The sequence below is a fragment of the Lytechinus variegatus genome, chromosome 7, assembly GCF_018143015.1.
Source record: "Lytechinus variegatus isolate NC3 chromosome 7, Lvar_3.0, whole genome shotgun sequence".
NCBI lineage: Eukaryota > Metazoa > Echinodermata > Echinoidea > Temnopleuroida > Toxopneustidae > Lytechinus > Lytechinus variegatus.
In genome coordinates, this window is record NC_054746.1 from 34400769 (window position 1) to 34422137 (window position 21369).

At 35.4% G+C, this 21369-nt stretch overlaps 1 protein-coding gene across 1 annotated transcript in view; it reads right to left on the reverse strand.

Moving 5' to 3' along the window:
* LOC121419097 (ribosomal protein S6 kinase alpha-5-like) overlaps positions 1–21369 on the reverse strand; it is a 72940-nt gene that overhangs the window by 16067 nt on the left and 35504 nt on the right. Inside the window, exons 3-6 of the mRNA XM_041613408.1 lie at positions 20927–21145; positions 20397–20512; positions 12919–13026; positions 7499–7686 (exon numbers count right to left, since the gene is read on the reverse strand). Coding sequence (XP_041469342.1) covers positions 7499–7686; positions 12919–13026; positions 20397–20512; positions 20927–21145 — 631 coding nt within the window. The remainder of the gene's footprint in view (positions 1–7498; positions 7687–12918; positions 13027–20396; positions 20513–20926; positions 21146–21369) is intronic.

The window sequence follows — 21369 nt, forward strand, 5'->3', positions numbered from 1 at the left end:
GAGAAGCAAATCCTTTGCAGAGGGCCCCTTTATTGTAAATTTCTTCCTTAATGATAGGAAGATGAATATCAAAAACCTCACAATTCTTTTCAGCTTCCAACAACAGGATTTTACCATAAACTTTATAAATCAAAGCATAGAATGGAGTTGTTAGGGTAGTTAATTTCTTTTACACATGTCCTTCTTAAATGATTTTTTTTCCAAGTCCCTTCCTTCTTCCTGTCCAACATCTTGCTCTTACATGTACTTCAAATGCACTGATCAAGGGAGTGTTCACACTATCACTTAAGCCTCGCTCTTGAGAAGCGATTTAGACATGAGCATTACACACCATAAGCACACAAGGGCGTTACTGGTTAGAGATGTTATTACTTTGATGAAATGATTGATGAATGGTGCATTGACCATAATTTGAAAAAAGATTATCTGGATATATTTCTTTTCATTTTATTATGTACGTACATGAAGTCACACTCAACACAAACACCAGTGAAATACGGTACTAGTAGACCAAACATCTACAGCAGATGTGAACATGGCACACTCAGATATCTGGGTATTTCTGTGTTCACTTCCATACTATCTGCACATATCTACATGTATGTAGACACACTTGTCACAAACACCAGTGGAATTCAGTAGACCTTACAATCTAAAGCACATGTGAACAGAGACAGTATTCGGACCTATTAACAAATACAGAGAAACCTAATGGCCTGAGCTATTTTGAAATCATCTACATATATGTACCAGTATTGATTCGATGTGAATATGGCTACAAAAAAAAACACCAAGAAATATGTCCAGTGACCTTACAGGTAAGATCGTCTGTGAAAAGGCCAGCTGATACAAAAATACCCAGTGACAAGCCAAAACAAATATCTGCCTATATTTGATTTTTTTTAATGAACATTTGACCTCAGTCAATGAAAAATTCAATTTAATAAAAGTACATGCATACATGTACCTTAAAAGCATGTTATACATACTATACACATGTATCATAACTAAACTAATACAGAGAATTAAAGCATATGAAATATCACACACTCACAACTTAATACACATGGAATAGGTTTTTTTAGAAAAAGTTGATGCTACATGAGATCACCACCAAATAACAATAAATTATCATGATAGTACATTTTCCATTAGGAATTAGAGGAACTTCTGAAGATATCATTGGAGGAAAAATAATATGTTCTACAGTGTATGTGATAAAACAATAATTCCTAAACAAATCATCAGTGATGTGCATATGACAGTTTTTGTGTAAACAAGTGAAACTTTAGAATGTCATAGCTTTCTCATAACATCCAATTTCAATTGAATTTCTAGCATTTAGGACTAAATGTTTGAATTTTTTCAATTTATTCATTTTTAGTAGACTAAAATTAGGAAATTAGCTATCACAGAAACATGTTTCATTTCTCTCATGTGACCTTACGGTAAAAACAAATTATGTGAACACAACCAGGGCTCTTATGAAATTCTAGAGTAATCAATCAACATAATACATTCTACAGCATACATGAAATGTGAACCTATCATGTCCAGAGAGAAACATTGTACAGTGATCTGTAATTTAGAGTGTGAACACGAGTTGAACCATTACTTAACAATTGTTTGATGATCAAACATAACCATCTAATCCTAATGTGAACATGACCAATTTGTAGGCAACAGAAGGTCACCAGGTGTAGACTGATCAGTGACCAGATAACACACAACAAATAGTCTGCTCTCACTAGTCTGTTCCAAAACTTGTTTTTCTTAATAGGGCAAGTCCACCCCAACAAAAAATTGATTAGAATGAAAAGAGAAAAGTCAAAGTAGCATAATCTGCTGACAATTTATTGAATTTGATTTCAAACTACAATACAATGAATTTTATGACACTTTAAAATATTCACTTACTTTCATAATACAGTTCGGTTTGAAATACAAATGAGGAAACTGATGACATCACCCACTTATTTCTTTTGTATTTTGATTTATGACAAATGAATTATGAAAAGAAGAAATATCCAATTCCTTTCCTTATTATAACATGAACAAGGTTTGACTTCTTGAATATTATGTGGAATTGCCATTGTTGTATCCTATTGTGATTCACTGAGTAGTTTCCTTATAGTAAAGTGTGCAAAGTATTCTACATTTCATATTTCATACATGTATAATCAAATGTTCTTCTTAAATAGCATGCTAAAGTGTTAAATTAAGATTTTTTTTCATCAAATCAGAAAACTGAATTAAATATTTCCAAAGCAATACATAAGATACAAACTATAGTAGTCTTAGCAAGGCCTCTCTATAATACACATGACTCATTTTATGTCTATGAACATGGAATGTTATTATTGTCAAGGCAGTTCATTCTATTGCTACTAGATAGAGGTTCATTTACACACAAAATAATTTTACAAGCTTCAGCTTCTTTTTTTTGGTCCTTACCATTTGTTACACTGTACATACTGCTCATGCTTTGTAATTAATTTATATCTAATATTGGCTTTTTTTAATCGAAAAAAAAATTGTGGAAATTGTTCTGAAGAGCATTAGAATATGATTGGCCTTAATTAAATCATTCTAGTATTAAAAAAAATGGGTAAGTATACTTCATACTAATACTGTAATCACATTTTGGTAAAAACTACATCATGTGACATGGTATACATGTACATGTAGTTCTGTCTATCATCATCTCAGGGTTTTGACTTGCTTTCAATTTCTTCTATCAAATTCTGTGATAGAATGCATAACCCCCAGAGGACGGGGCCACAAGTAGAGTTGATACATGCACAGCTAGGTGACTCGAGGGTTGAGCTTTCTGCTGCTGGCTGCTGCTAGATCTCATACAAGCAGCACCCGGGGGGGCCACTTCCATTCACAAGTGGATACATGTACATGTACCATGCGCGACCATGGGGTCTCGAAAAGCACCCTAAACACGTAATTTCCATATTCTGAAAATGCACCCCTTAACAAGTATTGGCGTGTGAAAGCCTACCCTTAACAAGTATTGGAAACAAAACGATACTCTTGGCAAATATTCCCTGAAATGAACCCCTAAACAAGTACAGGAATGTTTTATTGTTACGGGTCCTTCCGTCGTCGGCTTTACCTTATTCGGTTTAGTATGACCTTCAAATTGCCTTCAAATGTCGTGAAAAGGACATCCTTTTTACGTGTTTTTTTGGTCGCGCATGGTATCCACTCGTCAATGTAAGTCGGGACGCAGCAGGCTACCGGCTCAAGTGCTACAGTGGTGCAAATTGACAAGCAACAGCGCAGCTCGTTTGAATTAAATGAGATCAAAATAATTAGCTTTACATGACAAAAGAGTTGTGGTCCTAAAATAGATACCCATAGCCCTCGAGTATCAATTTAGTGTAAGACAGATCTTGTGATTATCGATGAGGAAAATAAAACAAATATGGAATTCTCTGTATTATGATGATGGTAGAAATCATCACTCCCTCTGTGTTTTTCGTACCGGTCCCTCTATCACCCCTCAGCCAAGGCCTTGTGGTGATAGAAGGGCTGGTTTGAAAAACACCTGGGGAGTGATTCCACAGTCAGCCTCATGAGCAATCAATATTTGTATAATATACTGGTAAGCAAAGGAAAGACCATCCCTAAACATTCTTTAGATACTATTTGTCAACATTAATAAGTTAACAATTCACAAGTAAATTAGGTCTATGGAATCATATCAATCACCTCAGGCTCACAGACAGCACATCCATCATAGAGATTAGCTCTGGTTTCATGGCACGTATTGTACAAAGAAACCAGTGTTTCCACTCTTCCCGAAATATTAGGAGGAGTGGAAGGCTCAGGAAAAGAAATGTTTGCACTCTGTGCTCACGTTAATTTAGCTTAAGAGTTTTAGTGTTAATTTTTACAATGAACTACACTTTATCACCTTATTTCCCTTTTCATGGGGAGCTGTAACAAAGGCTAGCTACACCAGACACTTGCCCCAAATGACCTTCCTAGGTCACTAGAATTTGGGTCAGACAGAGCTATTTGAATGTGAAGCTTGTCTCAATCAGCCTAGCTTTCTGAACTATCCTCCTATTTCTGATAGAGCTGGCAAATTATCTTGATCAGCAATTCATGAGGACATAAATTAGTGTGAAATTCATCTTCGTATTACAATCCTGAGTCTTATATATTCTCTCCCTTTTGTTAGAATTAATATACTTTTTTGTGAATAAGCAAATTTGGGGTCAGTATAATACAAATTCATGATATTGTCCATATCCCCCGGGGGGGTCACTTCCATTCACGAGTGGATACCATGCGCGACCATGGGGTCTCAAAAATAATCAAGTACACAGGCTTTCTAACAAAATGTCAATGTCCATGTTCAAGTAAGAATCCGCCAGGTCAATAGATACATAACTTCATAAATCTTGAGAATGAACTTTAAAAAAAGGAGTTAAAGATATTATAAAAAGTGAGTAAAGTTACGCTGATGAGAACCAGCATATGGAGCTGGACCAAAAGTAGATCACTAGATCAAATATTGTCCTTCCTCCATTCGTATTCCAAACACTGGAACTGAATGTAGCTAATGAACCATTTTGTACCCAAAATAGATGGACAAAATGGGCATATTCACACCAGCCTGATTACAAAAATGTATGTAAACAAAACTTGTTCAGGCCTCAAAATACCAACAATTTATTTTGTGTATACATACATGTATATATATCCACCTGGACAAGGGAAAATATAAAGTTCCCATGGTTATAACCAAGCAACAAGATGCTTGCACTGCTATACATGTAGCATAAGACATGTATTATTCTTGCTTAAAAGTATATATTCTTGAATTGTGTTTTCACACTTCTTATATCACCTCAACCTTGGATAAATCACTGAAAATGTTCTCGAAATATAATTTATCATTTAGTGGGCCCACATATTCATGAATTTGTATTCTGATTGGTCAATTTGTCTGAAAGACAATCCCCATATTACTTGGTCAAAGAGATCTGTTTGATGTTTGGCTGTTGTGTTTCAATGCTGGGAGTGTGTTCAATGTCAGTTTCAAATCTTACACGGCAACATGAACTGTGATTGAAAAACGTGGTTACAAAACGCAGATATAATGAGAAATAAAGGGTGTGTTCAATGTCTACTATTCTTGGTTAAGGCCCCCCCCCCTTAGCCCCACCAATTTCCCGGAGTTAAGCTTTGCTCACTTCGTTTTCACACTACGTTTTAGCAAAGTGGGCTAGCATGGTAAATAGTACGGTACTATCTGGCCCTGAAAAAAAAGCAGGGTTAGCCGGCTTATTGTGGTACTAGCACCATAATTGCGATGCTAAGAGATGCAGTATGAAACGAAACTGGGCTAAGGAAAAGTGGGGCTAAGCAATAGCCAATCACAGAAGTCGAAATCGCATGTTAATCATGCTCTGCATGGTAAAATCATCAATATTCATGAGCTGTGGGATAGTCCGGGGTTAAGGCGTTAACACCGGCTAAGCAGATAGTATGAGGTTAAGAAAGACGGTGTATATCCCAAAAATAGTATGGGGTTAAGGAAATGCAATGTGAAAGGCATATTACAGAGATTGTATGTTTTGGTTCCATATTCCTTTCTGCCTCTAGCCTTATGAAATATGGTACCAGAACATAGATATTTCCCGTTATGTAAGCAAGGTGTAATTTATAATATCTCAACATTGGCCTGATTTGCAGAATTTTTAAGGAACATTACAAGTACTTATTTAACCCTGACCAAAAATTGTGCATTTTTCGTGCTGGGCAGGCATGATAGACTTACATACCTGAAAAGATAGTTATCTAACTGGCCTTTGCACTAAGAATTGTACAAGTGGTGAAATGAAGAGATTATGTCATTTTTTAGTGAGAATACAAATTATTGGTATCAAGTTTAACAGTGGATACAGAGTTGTAACCTCTCTTTATATTATTTGTTGTGAGTCAGAATAGATGTGAAAGAATCTAATACCCTTTTCATAAACCTATCCTCCAATTAGCCGCCTAAGAGTAATGCGGATAATTCAATAAAAATTGCGTTCACAAACTCCGAAAATAAGCTGCATTATTTTTACGAGCGCTCGTCCTGAAAAAGGCGGATAATCGTCATGACAACTGGACACCCCCCTCCGATGCAGTTGTGTTGGAAAAGGGTGACCTTGTGACCGCACCATGGCAATTATCCACATTATTTGGAAATGCGTTCATAAACTCAAAATCTTGTCCCGATGCTGCTATTATGCAGATAATAGCAGCATCAAAATAATGCGGATTACTCTTGTCCTCCAATTTTACGACCAAATTATGCTGCTATTAGCCGCATAATTGGGTTTATGAGAGGGGTATAATGTAAATTTTTGTATATGGCCAACTATGTACGAATTGTAATATCAATTTATCTGTGCTGGTAACTCCTTGGTTTATGTAACACCCCCTTGTACGATTTAACAATTTAATTGCATATCTGCAAACATTTACTTGAAATGGTTTTGTAAAAAGATGCTTATACTCATACTCCAGATACCAAAAGCTGTGCACGGCCTTCTGGTTATACAAGGCAAGAGTCACAACCACTACACAGACCTGCCAACCAGTACGTTTTAGGCGTATTTAGTACGTTTTTGCAACCAAACATAGGGCACGTTACTTACGTAACGTAATAGTGGTGTCAAATTTGCAAGGGTATGAAAATAGTCTTAAATGTTTTACAAAGGATGTAGTCCGTGACATGTAACAATTTAAATATCGCTGTACTTGTTTAGGGGTTCAATTCAGGGAATACTTGCCAAGGGTATTGTTTTGTTTCCAATACTTGTTAAGGGTAGGGGGTTTCACACACCAATATGTGTTAAGGGGTGCATTTTCAGAATATGGAAAATACTTGTTTAGGGTGCTTTTCAAGACCCCATAGTCGCACATGGTATCCACTCGTCAATGGAAGTGCCCCCCCCCCCCCCCCCGGGAATGCATCACAGAATTCCTGAATACTCTAATATTTTGGACCAAAATGATGAAAAATATACAACTCATAGATTCTTGTCATTTGATTGCTTGAAAGTCATTCAATATATGATTTATTTTGTGCTGCATGCAAATCTTATTTTCCATTTATACACAGCAACCTTGCATTCTTATTTTTTTCCATTGCACGCTGAGCTCTCTCCCTCAGTGTGGACCACTGAGCATGGGTGTGTATGTGTTTGTGCGCATGGATGTGAGCGCATCAACAAGGCTGACTGTGCGCACTTTAGATTTATGAATCAAAGTGCATCACAAAAGAATGAAAGCAATTAACTTCTTTATTACATGGGAAAATAATCATGTTATCTGATAAAATGGGTTGCCAGAAAAAAGGCTAATACATCTTGATTCCATCTTCTTTTAATTTTATTTTTCCTTCCATTTTGTCAAATAACACGATCTATAAAATCACTTTTTGCCTCCAATGCTCCCCAAAGAGTGTGACTTTGATACTCACTGTGATATCTGTGATTGTGAATTCCTCTCCCCTTCCACTGTGAATGGGGAAGCCCCTGTAAGAAGTTCATAGGTCAACACACCTAGAGACCACCAATCAACAGCCTTGTTATGACCGTCAGACCCGCCCCTCACTACCTCCGGAGCCATGTACTCTATCGTTCCGCAGAACGAGTATGCTCTGTCATCCTGTCAAAATGAAAGGGGAAAAGAATGATAATCTGAAATGCCAGAATAATTCAATTGCTAATACAATTAAAGCTAAACTAGATTAATGGCATTGAGAAATTATTTCAAAAGAACTGAAAATCATTACTTCAACAAAACTTGATAAAATAAGGAAATCCAGACCAAAACCAGATTTGCTTATTACTTTGAAAAATACACATCCACCTGATGCTCATGTGGTTTTATTTTCTTCTTTTTTTTTGTCTGCTTTATTCAGCAAATACTAATTTTCAACCAAGATCGTTTAGAAATTTTACAAAACAAACAATTGGGTGGAATTGTAGAATCTAGGTTCATTTTATGGTCATGACCTCAACTGCAATTTATGAACAAGACGTGCATTCTTTGTTAGGGGCTAATTCAAAGGCAATTTAACCCTCAAATATCAAAGTCACCCCCCCCCCCTGCATCAAAATAAAAGAAAATTTGGAATGAATGGAAGAAGGATAAATAATACCTGAACTGAAAATATTATTTTCAATTATAACATTTGCGTTTTTATGAACAACCTTTAAAGGTAAATGCCAGTTTTGGTAACGATATAAAAATGAGTTCGTACAGAATCCAATGAAATGACCACCAAAGTGTCTGTTTGTATAAATAAAGAATATGTGCCAAGGCATTCTGGAAGAAATTGTGTAATTGCTGAGAAATTAGCAAATAAGCACAGGATTCGGGTCAAGCGTCGGGCACGACGTTCAAAGCAATAATAATACACTGTCCCACGTGCACTTATCTGTGTCGGTGATCTTCAGTGTGAATGTTTTTCAGCGTAGATTTCAAGATTTCACAAAGTTCAGTTTATGTGACTGTACCAGATCTAGATCCTCGATGATATACTGACAATTAAGCCTGGTTTTACAGACTTTCTCATGAAATCGGTGTCTACTGCAAGTACTGGCATTTCTCTTTAATTTGATATCAGTAAGACGCAAATAGACCACGAAAAGCACTTATTCTCTTAATGCAATAGAGATAATCTGGTCCCTAATCGAACTCCTCTCAGAGTGATAGAAGGGACCAATCCCTTTGGAGTGAATTGTACTTCCTTGTAGAGAGAATTATATAGCTCCTTCTGGAGTGAAATGTGCATCCTTTTAGACACTTTCACTCCAGAAAGAGGTAATATCACTCCAGAAAGATGCAAATCTCACTCGAAAATGAGAGTTTGTCTCACTCCGTGAAGAGAGTGATAATGGACCAGATAGCTCTTTTGCATTTTTAGAGAAGGTGTGAAAAAGGACAAATTTCCTTTAAGAACATTTGACAAACTCATACTACATGTAGGGTCTACATTTAGGAGTCACTGTTTTTATGTATGTAAATGTATCTGTACAACATTAATTAGCACATTGTACAAGTTTGTTCCTGACACAGCCTAGTATGATACATGTACGGTACGCTCTATTGTGGAAAGTGCCACTAATGACTGCTTCTAGCACAGTATCATTAAACAGCATTGGTGGGTGAATGCACTTTTCATATCAGAAGCATATCATGTTATGCTGTAATGTTACACTGAATATCCATAATAATAATATCTAATTCTATGACCCCTATGATATATCACTGGAATAAGAAATGAATACATGCCAGGAATTAACATGTCTAACTAGTGTGCAGCATGCAGCAGTAGCTAAATTTTATAATTATAAGAAACTTTAATTGTAGAAAACTAAATGTCTGATGCTTATTATTTTGTTATTTTCAAATAAATATTCAAATTACATACTATGAAAATTGAAATGAATATATACAATTAACTACATGTAGTTAAAAGATAGTATTTGGAGCAAACATTTATTTCATGAGAAAGTCTTTAAAATCAAGGTTAATTGTCACCATCTAGATCTGGATTAATGTAAAGTTATCTTTGTGAAATCTTGAAATCTTAGCTCAAACCGATAATTCTAAAGATCACTAACACAGAAATGCATATATGGGACAGTGTAATAATATTGTTTAGAAAAATACCTGACATTTTATGGAATTCAGTGCTTATTTTGCTCATTTTTCAGCAATTACATATTTTCTTCCAGAACCACTTGGCACATATTTTATATTTATACATACAAACACTTGGGTGCAGGTAATTTCATTGGATTCTGTTAGAACTCATTTTGAGATTGATACCACAACTGGTATTAACACATGACTTGCGACCTGTGAGGCATTACATGAAACAAATAACCATTGATTTTAATTTAATAATGAATATTTTGCTCTGTTCTTGTACCTATATATATTGTTAAAAGATTCCCCCAATTTTTCCACTTTTAACCTAGTAGGTGTTAACTTCCTATACAACCCTAATCAAATTGCCAAATTATAAAATTTGCTATCAGACAACAGTAATTCAAATCTACAGAGATCGGATTTCAACTTTAGTAAAAATTATGGGAATCAAAATGATTGAGAATATAATTTGGCATCCAAGGAAGGTTACCAGTGATGTGTACAGTCTTACATAATATTCATAAAAACAGCCCCGTGACAGGTAGGGCGTTTCCCCAACTACGCGAATATTGATGCGCTTAATTACAAAGAGAAACAGGGAGCTGTGAAGGATTTTAGAGGAGAAGTAGAAAAAGAAGGAAAACAGGGGAAAAAAGGGAGGAATTAATATGTAGGGCCTAACTAAATTGTAGCATGAAAGTATGATTTTAAAAATTGTCATGGATGATGAGTGAAACTAATACCACAATCTAATCTAAATAATATCATTACATGCTTGACATTCAGTCAGCACGGTACCAGGATATTTGGTACTAAAAGATATGACAAAATTTATGACTGCTACCCCCGTCATAACTTTTGTCATATCTTTTGCTCAAGTATAAAAGGATTACTCGTATTTAAAGCCGCGTATTTTTGGTGTGCGCTAAAGGGAAAAAACAAAATTTATGACAATTTTTGTGACAAAAGATATGACATCCACCAGAATACCGATTTTGTAATATCTCTGAGAAAAGATAAAATATGGAGAAAAGACAATGTTCAGAATACCGCCCCTGGTCATCAGATAATGGCAAGCCTGGGGGACATTTCAACGAGAGTTTCAAGCCTCAATTGCTAGACATACTATTGTACATAGGCTTTTGAATCCTACCAGGTACCCATTAAACACCTGGGTGGAGAGATGCATATTGTGGATTGATGCCTTGCCAAAGGATGCTAGGCCATGGTGGGATTCAAACACACAACCCTTTTTTTTACAAGGTGAGAGTCAGAATTGTTACACCACGATGCTTTCACATAAAAGAACCATATGATCATAGGTTGGAATAGCATATGATAAATCAGTTCAGTAAACCAACACTAATAATTAATTGTGTTATTTAAGCCACATGATGATGCTAATTGGTCTTTGAGGAAATAGACATATCATAAATGAGTTTAATCATTTTCCTCTTTCCTATTTAAAGAAAATGCCTTTGAAAATTCTGAAAAAGTATAATTGTATTATCACTTTCTGAGATATTCAAATACTTCAATGGCTAATTATTTTTTCCTTTATATACATGTAATGTAGTTGTGGATTTGAAACTTTACATGTATGATTCTAAAAAATATGGTTATATCCTGTTATCATTTTGATGGTTTCAAACTTCTTGTCTACAGCTTGTGCAAAGCACAAAAACAGAAAATTGGATTCTGAGAGGGGGTTAATACATGTAAACAGATGAATTTTTTCTGTTATGATTCTTCAGTTTACTTTCTTTATATTTATACTAAAGTGTCACATATATGAACAGAATAAAATTTAAATCTAAAGGTTAAAATTAAGAAGAATAATGTTAATAGAAGACAATGACCTCACAAACAAATGGGATAGCTCACAAGCATTTCTTAAAATGTTCTTTATGTTTTTATTACAAAATCTATGAGAGTATTCAGATTCACCTAGATGAGTTCTGAACAAATTATTTCTGATCTGTCCTTCGTGATTTTACATGCCGGAACAAAATGGCAAGTATTTTGACTCACCCCTAAGAAAGGATTTTACTCGCTTTCCCTCAGTGTAAAATTGGGATGAACAATATTATTAGCACTAAAAAGAAAATAAATGGGTCTTTAAAAAACTTGCTTTCATAATTCAACTGCAAGCTCAAGACCCTCTGTTTCAAAGTCCAGAGACTAATCCACTGGGCCACAACGCTCCATATTCTAAGTTCATTGACCCTAAATGACGTTTGACCTTGGTCATGTGATACTTGATTACTCGACATGTATGTCCAAGTTTCATGAACCAGATCCATAAACTTTTAATGTTATGATGGAAATCAACAAATACCCTCAACTTGGCCAAAGTTCATTGACCCTAAACATCCTTTGACCTTGGCATTCTACCTGAAACAGTGTGTTCAATAACACTTGCTCACCCTTATGTCCAAGTTTTATGAACTAAGCTACTGTATAGTGATATTTCAGAAACTTAACCTTCAGCTAAGATTTTGATGTTGATTCCCCATCATGGTCTAAGTTCATTGACCCTCAATGGCATTTGGCCTTAGTCATGACATGTGACCTCAAACTATGGCAGGATGTTCAGTAATACTTGGTCAAATTTCATGAACTAGGCCCATAAACTTTCTAAGTTATAGTGACATTTCAGAAACCTAAACCTTTGGTTAAGATTTGCTGTTGACTACACCGCTGCCGTCAGAAAGGCGGGGCCTTTAGTCTCACTCTGCTATGCACGCTAGACAAAAGTTAAACTGGCAATTTACTCCATACCATGTTGAAATTACAAGATTAAAGAGAAATTCCAGTAGTTGCAGTAAACACTGATTTCATGAGAAAGTCTGTAAAACCAGGCTTAATTGTCAGTATATCATCGAGGATCTAGATCTGGTACCGTTACATAAACTGAACTTTGTGAAATCTTGAAATCTACACTGAAAAATGTTCACACTGAAGATCACCAACACAGATAGGCACACTTGGGACAGTGTATTATTATTGCTGGAATAAAGACCCGACGGAAGTGACCGAATCCGCGCTCATTTTGCTTATTTCTCAGCAATTACACAATTTCTTCCAGAATCCTTTGGCACATATTTTTTATTCATACAACAGACACTTGGGTGGTCATTATATAAGATTCTGTAAAAATTCATTTTGAGATCATTACCAATACTGGAATTTATCTTTAAATAGCCTAAATTCAAGAAAATGTTGTTTAATACTTACATTACTTGTGAGGAATTCTTTACTAAGTCCAAAGTCTGTCAAGACCACATGACCATCTTTGTCCAATAGGATGTTCTCAAGCTTGATGTCGCGGTAGATAATTCCGAGCTGAAGAAGCCAAAAAAATGCAAGTGAAATAAAGATTTAAGGAATTATTAGGAAAATAAAAGACACACCTGTGAATCATTTATGAGTGCTAACACAACATTATAATGCCTAGTTCATGGTCCTGTTTACATGATGTAATCAGTTATTTAATTTTATTTTTTTAAGCACACATTTTGCCTTTTAACAGACCTTCACATAAATGACTATAATGATTACATTTTTCAGGTTATGAGTGATAACAGTAAGAACAAGTACATGTAGTTTTATATGCACTATTATTTAAGAGATACAATCAAACTCCAAAGAGTATACATGTAACTGCCACAAATCAAAGGCTTTTTCAGATGGACTCATTGAACTTGAAAGTCTAGTTCCAACAAACAAAAAAATAATTCTAAGACTAATGGAGAAAGTCATACAAGAATAAAACTGAATGCCTAACACATATCAAAAGGTTTTCCTAATCAGTGTTGACATATTAATCAAATTGTGATTTTAATTAAGTATCTTTGATACTGTTTCTAAACAAACATGTAGAAAAGTCATTTGAAAATAGATCCAAAAACAGAATGCAATTGGAATAACGAGTGTCTCCAAATTTCATTTCTTTCTGTGCCCGTATACATGTAGGTGAATCTTAAAACTTTACAAAATACTAGAACACGTAGGTCACATACCCATTTTTACTTTTTGTTAAAAGCAACACATTGTCACATTCTAATTAAGCCCAAATACTAATTGGGCCCTTTACTCCCTATGAGCAAATAGTACATTTTTGAGGGCGAGCATGTTCAAACTGATAATGCACATGAATTCACGGGGTTAAAGACCTCACTGAGTGCCCTGCAGGTCTATACAATTCATCAGTACAAATTCACGTAGCAACAAATTCTTCACTCGTACATAATACAAAAGACTAGAATTCTTACTGTGACTCATCGTACTGACATTGTTCAAGAAGTATTTTTTATCTTGTACTTTTAGAAAAGTAGGCCATTGAATAGGCAACTAATCATAATGCTAATTTATCAAAAGATATTAAAGTTTACTATAGTTTAGCTTAATTTTTCTAATTCCAATTCATGAAATGATACCATTGTCAGTTAAGTACCTACTTACTTGCAGGTACATATAATTTTCTAATAAGGATATACTAGTAATGCATACTTTGCTTCCACACTGACAAATTTCACGAACAGATGGGTGTGAAAGAGGCTCTCATGTAAAGCGTGTATTTGAAGAGTTAATATTAAAGTGACATACATGTAAAGCTAATCAACCATAATGTGGCATAATGTGGCACTCAAAAATTGGAAAACAACACCCTTAACTGATCATTTTCACATTCTGTTGCTTTAACAAGCTTGATGCACCAATGGAGAAATTTCTTGTTGTACATGAACTTCAGAAAAAAATGAGATTGTTTGGATCAAGTGCGATTTTCTTCCTCACTTTGCACATGCCCTAAATTAGATCAACTTGAAGAGACACACCCACACACTTTTCCCTTTCTAAAGTAATGGGCGATTACACAAGGTAATATTATTTCCTTTTCTTAAAGGGAGATCCAATAGTCAACGATTGTTTCGATCAATACATGAGATGATAAAGAATTTTGTTCTCAGAATAAATATAATGAAAATGAGATTATTTTAATCTATAAATGCACTTTGGTGAAATACTTGTGGCCTGGTTTGGTTGACCTCTGATTTTATGTACAAAATTTGACACAATTATAATTTCTGAGCTTCACGCACTGCATTAAATTTGTGTACCAGACTGTACAAAATATCCCTAGGGAACATTTTGATAAACTGTACAACAAACTAACTTGTCACTTTGACAATACGGGTCAACTGCCATGGAAACTAAAAACAGAAGTTGCTAAAATACAATGAAATCAAAATCTTACTACATGTACATTATTGGTTAGATATTGATAATAAATTTAATGGGATTAAAATCTCATTGGAAGCGTGTACAGTAGCAGTGCGATACGTTTTGACTGACCGTGATTTCAATGCGCGCGGTCAGCCAAACTGTTGTATAGGCCATCTGCATTGCATTGACTTTGCATGTGAAAAACGATACAACGTTTTGACTGACCACATTGAAATCGTGGTCAGGGTTGTTGTATTCCCTATGGCGTTTTTGTACGGGGGTAATCTTAACCGCTCAAAACCGAAATTACGAGCATGTAGCTCTTTTGCAATATTTTATCTGATCCTTGCTTTTGTGTAAAAATAAGGATAGGCCTACCATTGTCAAGCAATTGTCTTGTTCATTCATGTTGTAAGGCTGGAGAACAAAGTGTGAAAATTTTGGTACACTTTGAGGCAGAATACAACGGTTTCGGATGACTGCCGACGGTATAATCAATAGAGGCCCTTTGATATACACTAAAAATGAGTTAGTCTCATTTTATATTAAAGGTGCAGTCATCAACACAATGAGGTAATGAATTGTGCCTTTGTCACACTGTATGTATGTCAATGACATAATTTGAAAAATGGATAAGATTGGGGTTCATAAGAAATAAGTCAACTTGCGAGAGTTACTCTACTCCTTTGCGGCTGTGATAATTAGAGCTGTTTAAAACACAAGTTCAGAGTCGGGAACTTCAGGAAGCTAGAAAGGCTGCCTGCTATGAAAAACTCTAGGGACCATTTCATAAAACTTGACACGTATTGTAATAACAATTTTGGAATAAAATTGTAAAGTTACTGAAATCATTTAATTGTTTGGCTAATAGTAAATTTGTTGTAGATATTAATAATTTCTACAAATTATGCATTTGTTATCATATCAAAGTTTTCATGAAATGGGACACTGGCACAGTGTCATGTGAAATCATCTATAACTTCTCTCATTTCTCCTACAATGAAGACACAACAGGGATTTCATAGAAAGTAATGGGTTGTTGGTAAGATAATTTTGCATTGTTTTTCTAAATATTCTTCTCAAATTTTTGATCAGACAAAATATTAAAAAACTTAGATTTTCCTTTGTGCTAATGGATAGGATAAAATAAACTGTAACCAATTGGTTTTGAGATCTCATGAAATCTGAGGCCCGTTGCAGAAAGAGTTGCAATCAATTGCAACTCTAAAAATCATGCGCAACTTGATTTTCTACTAAGAGCACTCATTTGAGACTTGAAATTGATTTTTTTGCGTTTAAACACAACTCTTTCTGCAACAGACTCCTGTGGTGTTTAATTATTCTGATACACATGGAATCTACAGCAGATATTAATGTGTTGCAGGGTTTCTCCCTCTCTGCTTTCCATTCAAATTTGTTGAGAGGAATTTGAAAAGAAGAAGAATATGGTTCATGATAATGTGCAATATTTAACAATGTTCACATCCATGAAAAGGGTTCATACAATATCTTTGCCCAGGGTTCTGATATTGCCCTAATACATAGTCTCCTCTTAATAGACGTTTTGGGTCTGAAAGCAAGAACATACTATTTGGTAGTCAAAAATTCTCACCAAATTTATAAAATGATTATGAAACTCATGATGAAAGCTTAATTTTTTGAGGTATTCATTTTATTCATATTTTCCCCTAAAATTTGTCACCCTCCCTAACATAAAATTACCACTTTAAATCAATGTTTTCTGGTGATTGCTAGTCTTTTATCGAAGCAACACTCTTTTGTCTGTAGAAACAGGTGAAATTTATGAAAATTATTGTTCATACAGAATTTTTTTAGAATAGTTAAAAATAATAACTATGTAGGGATCTTAATGCCACCTATATTTGAAATGGTATTTAAAGGACTTGATGGTAAATAAGGATAATTCAAACACAAAGATCACTTTGCCCTCAATGATCCATCTTTAGCTTTTTGTGGATAAAGCCAAATTGCATATTCAGAGATTTTTGGTTGAAATAAAATCTAGATCCAACATCTGAATATATACAGAACAGAGAAAGAACAAAAAATAATGGTGTGTTTAGAATACTTAATTCTCCTCTCTCCATCAAAGCATCTATCATTTTTCTTTTGCTCTTTCCACATCTAAATGGTGTAATTACCCTATAAAAAGAGAAAAATGTTGAAGTACTCTGCCTTAACCATGCCAAACATCATTATATGAAGAATTTTAGTATTGGATGGGTAATCAAGAGAGTGACAGATAGGGTCTGAATGTTGAAGCCAACTCCCTGCCCCCACACATTTACCGCAAAAGGACCCTGGGAAGGCAAGGAGTGATAGTGATAAATGGACATCATGGAGAAGAGAGGAGAAAGACGGAGGAAGAAAGAGAGCTACGAGAGTTAAAGAGAGATAGAACATTAAAAGAGACCTGGAGCAAGTAAGAACAAAAACAGGATGGATGGGGGAAATATATGCAAGAAGATACTTTTATGAAGAGGAGGGGGGACACAGAGGATGGGAAAAAGGAGAGAGGATGAGGGAGAGAACAAATGTGATCAGACAAACAGAGATAGTATTAAAACCAAAACATATGTTTTTTTAGAAAATGAAGGGAGGGGGATAAAAGGGAGAGTAGAGAGAAAGACATTAAGGGTCACGTCCACCCCACAAAAATGTTGATTCGAATAAATAGAGAAAAATCAAACTAGTATAACGCTGAAAATTCCATTAAAATCGGATGTAAAATAAGAAAATCATAACATTTTTAAGTTTTGCTTATTTTTTATGAAACAGTGATGTGCACAAGTGGAAATATGGAAATGAGAAAGTCATATGATGTCCCTCACTCATTCATTTCTTTTGTCTTTTATTGTTTGAATTACACAATATTTCATTTTTTTACCGATTTGACAATAAGAACCAACTTGATTGAACCATATAGTACTAAACAATGCTAATTCTCCATGTTCAGGTAGGAATTAATCGTTGTTTCACTTGACAATTAGGATAATGTTAGAATACACCATAATTCATATTTCATGAAATAAAATATAAATGAAATAGTGAATAGATGACATAATCAGTCTACTCATTTGTATACCAACCAGGATGGGCATAACTGTTTCGTGGAATTAAGCAAAACTTTAAAACGTCATAAATTTCTTACTTTACATCTGATTTTGATGAAATTTTCAGTGTTATGCTCGTTGGATTTGTGTCTTTTTATCAAAATCAACTTTTTGTTGGGGTGGACTTGTCCTTTAAGAGAAGAGTAACAAGCAACCCTGGGCAGGAAAGAAAAAAATAAGAGAATGATAGATGGACAGGGAGAAAGTGGCAGAGGGAGGAAAGAGAAAGAGGGAGAGATGACAGAGTGCAAGAAAGCAAGAAATAAGCAGGAAGTGCCATTCATAATGCATGCAAACCACTGGATAATATTCCACCCTGCCAGCCAGTCCACCCACACATCTAACAGCTTCCATTGCTGTTGCCATGACGATGTTTGTCTTGTGCATCTCTGACAGCCAAAGAAGAATCGCAAAGGCTAGTTTCATAATTTGGTATGATTACACCCTTGATAAAATCTTGCTAGTTGGATAAGGGTGGAGCTCAAATAGAGGTAGAATTTTACTAATAGTTTTCACAAATAACGAGCATTCTCTTTACCTTGCATACATCACTATCAAGCCACTTTCATCCTCATGCAGAAAGCAAACTTGGTTATCTCAATACAAAGATGAAAAAGCATTTCCTGATCTTCCCATTTTTCCAAGTTGTTGCGAAAGTACTGACAACATAGTAAGATTTTAAAGCCGTATAGCTTACTTTTCTCAGGTACATGTATATAATGATTTTTTAACACCAAATCCACATGAGTGTTACAGTACATTCATAATATGTTCACATCAGGGGTAGATAAAATTCATAAGTAATAAGTTGATTACTTCTTTAAAAAGTGAATGTGAAAAGGGGGCAGTAAAAGAAATACTGAAGTGACTGTTTATGGAAAATTCCTGTTTAGCCATCAAACTCTAATTCCCAATGCTCGTTGGATTTTATTATGTCACCTATCTAATTAGGAATGGGCTATGGGCAAGTCATTTCAATTCCATGACAGAAAATTATAGAAAGAAATTCAAGTAGTAAAACAATATTTCATATGTTTAAATTCGAAAGCCAAGAAAAGTTTAAGATATTAGGAAATGACACTGTTCATATTGAAATGTACAAAGATGATGTATTGAAATGATACAAATTAACAGAAAAATACTTTCATACTAGAATTACATGTAACAACATGCTAAGGAGTCCTACAAATATTTATTTGCTTGTTCCAACAAGCATGATATGCATGGTTTCAGCCAGACAGAAATTACTATAAAGAATATCACATTATATCAATGCATAGTTCTCAAGTGGGGGAATCCCCCATGGGTAATCCCCAATGGGTAATGAGCATTATTTACAATAAGACTTCCCTTTATGTGATTTCTATTTACCTTTCAATTCAAGTTGTTACTATTGTATATATATCAAGTGAGAAAAGATAATGATGCCAGTAATAATAACAAGGACATTGTGACTCATATCCATCTGGGTGCCAAATAATACTACTCTCAGTTTGGTCAACAGAGCTACCAAGTCTCACGCATTATGCGTGAGACTCAAGCATTTTGGACTCTTGTTCATCCCCGTAAATCTCTGTCTCATGCAACTATCACAGCCTATCCCCATATACATTGTACACAATGTATGTGATCTCACTCAGATTCACAGAAAATCTCACGCATAGCTGGTCTTTGAACTTGGCATCTCTGGGTCAAAGACACTACAAGGGAAGTCTGGACACTCGGTAGAGCGCATAATGAAACACTTGGGAAGAGCCCCTGACATCATTGCATAGGTATACATTCACATTGTCATTTTGCGTTGTGTATAAAACATATGGGGGGAAATGGTAGAGGGGTGGAAGAGGGGACGGTTTTGATATCTAAAGATTTTTTTTTTACTCTTCAAAAAATGCCTACAAAATTTGAAGTGGATATATTTTAAAGACTCCTGGGGAAAGGAGAGGTGGAATTATTCCCATGCGCCATCTCAGTGACCTCTTCATCACACCCTCTATAATTTCCTCATATGTTTTATGAACGACCCCGTACGGATGTGCGTAGGTTAATAATTCCTAAACCTGTCGGGTGCCCTCCCTCATGAACAAAACAGAGTGTTTCAAAAAACCATTGAAGTGTCCAGTCTTCCCCTAGTAGTGTCTTTGGTTTAGTACCCTCAACCCTTATGATGACTACTGAGGGACAAGTGAATGAACACATCAATGGAGAGTGGTGATAGTTATCATGCCAACGAACGTGCGTGCCAATAATGGATTTGAATACACAACCCTCTGACTACAGGGCAAGTGTCAAAACCACTACACCATGATGTTTCCTTAAAACTTACGAACAAAATAGGGGAAAGTTTTGACTCACCTGATGAAGGCAATCCAAAGCTATGACAATCTCAGCAATGTAGATACGGACTTCACTCTCTCTGAAGTGCTCCCTCTGATAGAGGTGGGTGAATAGTTCTCCTCCGCTCACATAATCTACAAGGATACCAAAAAATCACTTTCAGTTTTTAACTTTTTAGCACAGTACTTCACTGTTAAATTATTCAAGACATCTCATGAAAAAGATGCAAATAATCTTGATGATATTGCTCTCAGCCAACAGGTACAGTTTGGTTTCTATAACTATACCTATTCAGCCATTACATTTGTGCATATGAGATCTTGGCCCTGCTTTACAAAGATATGCGATGATCGATCAAATCACTATCATCTATAGGAAGCCAGTGACACCACCATTTACAATGTTGCCGTGACTGCAAGTAGAAGCAAAGATAAATTGTTATTGTTTTGGGGTTTTTTTTGCATGGCAAGATCAAGGCTGCCCTCTTTAACAATAGCTTAATCCTATAAAGGTAATAGTGACAATAGAATGAGGCCCTTAGTTCTTACCAAGAATTAGATTGAGCTTGGAGTCAGTCTGGAAGGCATAGTGTAATGTGACTAGGAATGGACAACTTCTAACTGCTTCTAGGACCTGCCTCTCAGTCATAGTGTGTTCTGCAGTCTTGGCTTTCTGGACGATTGTTGCTTTCTTCAAGACCTTCATAGCATAGAGCTTACCCTGGTTATGGTTACCGACCTTCCGAACCAGGAATACCTTGCCATATGCTGAAAGGAGAAGAGAAAATGGAGTTGACATCTTCAGGACAAAGTGATCACATCAATACTTGCGATGCTGGCCCTAGAGTTATCAAAATCAGGGTCAGTAATTTCCAAGGAAATTTAGGCATTTCCCATCCAGGTGGAGAACACTTGAAAACTTGTAAATGCTTGGAAGTACTTGATGGAAATGCTAGAATATGCTTGAGCTTGAGAAACACCTGGGCAATATT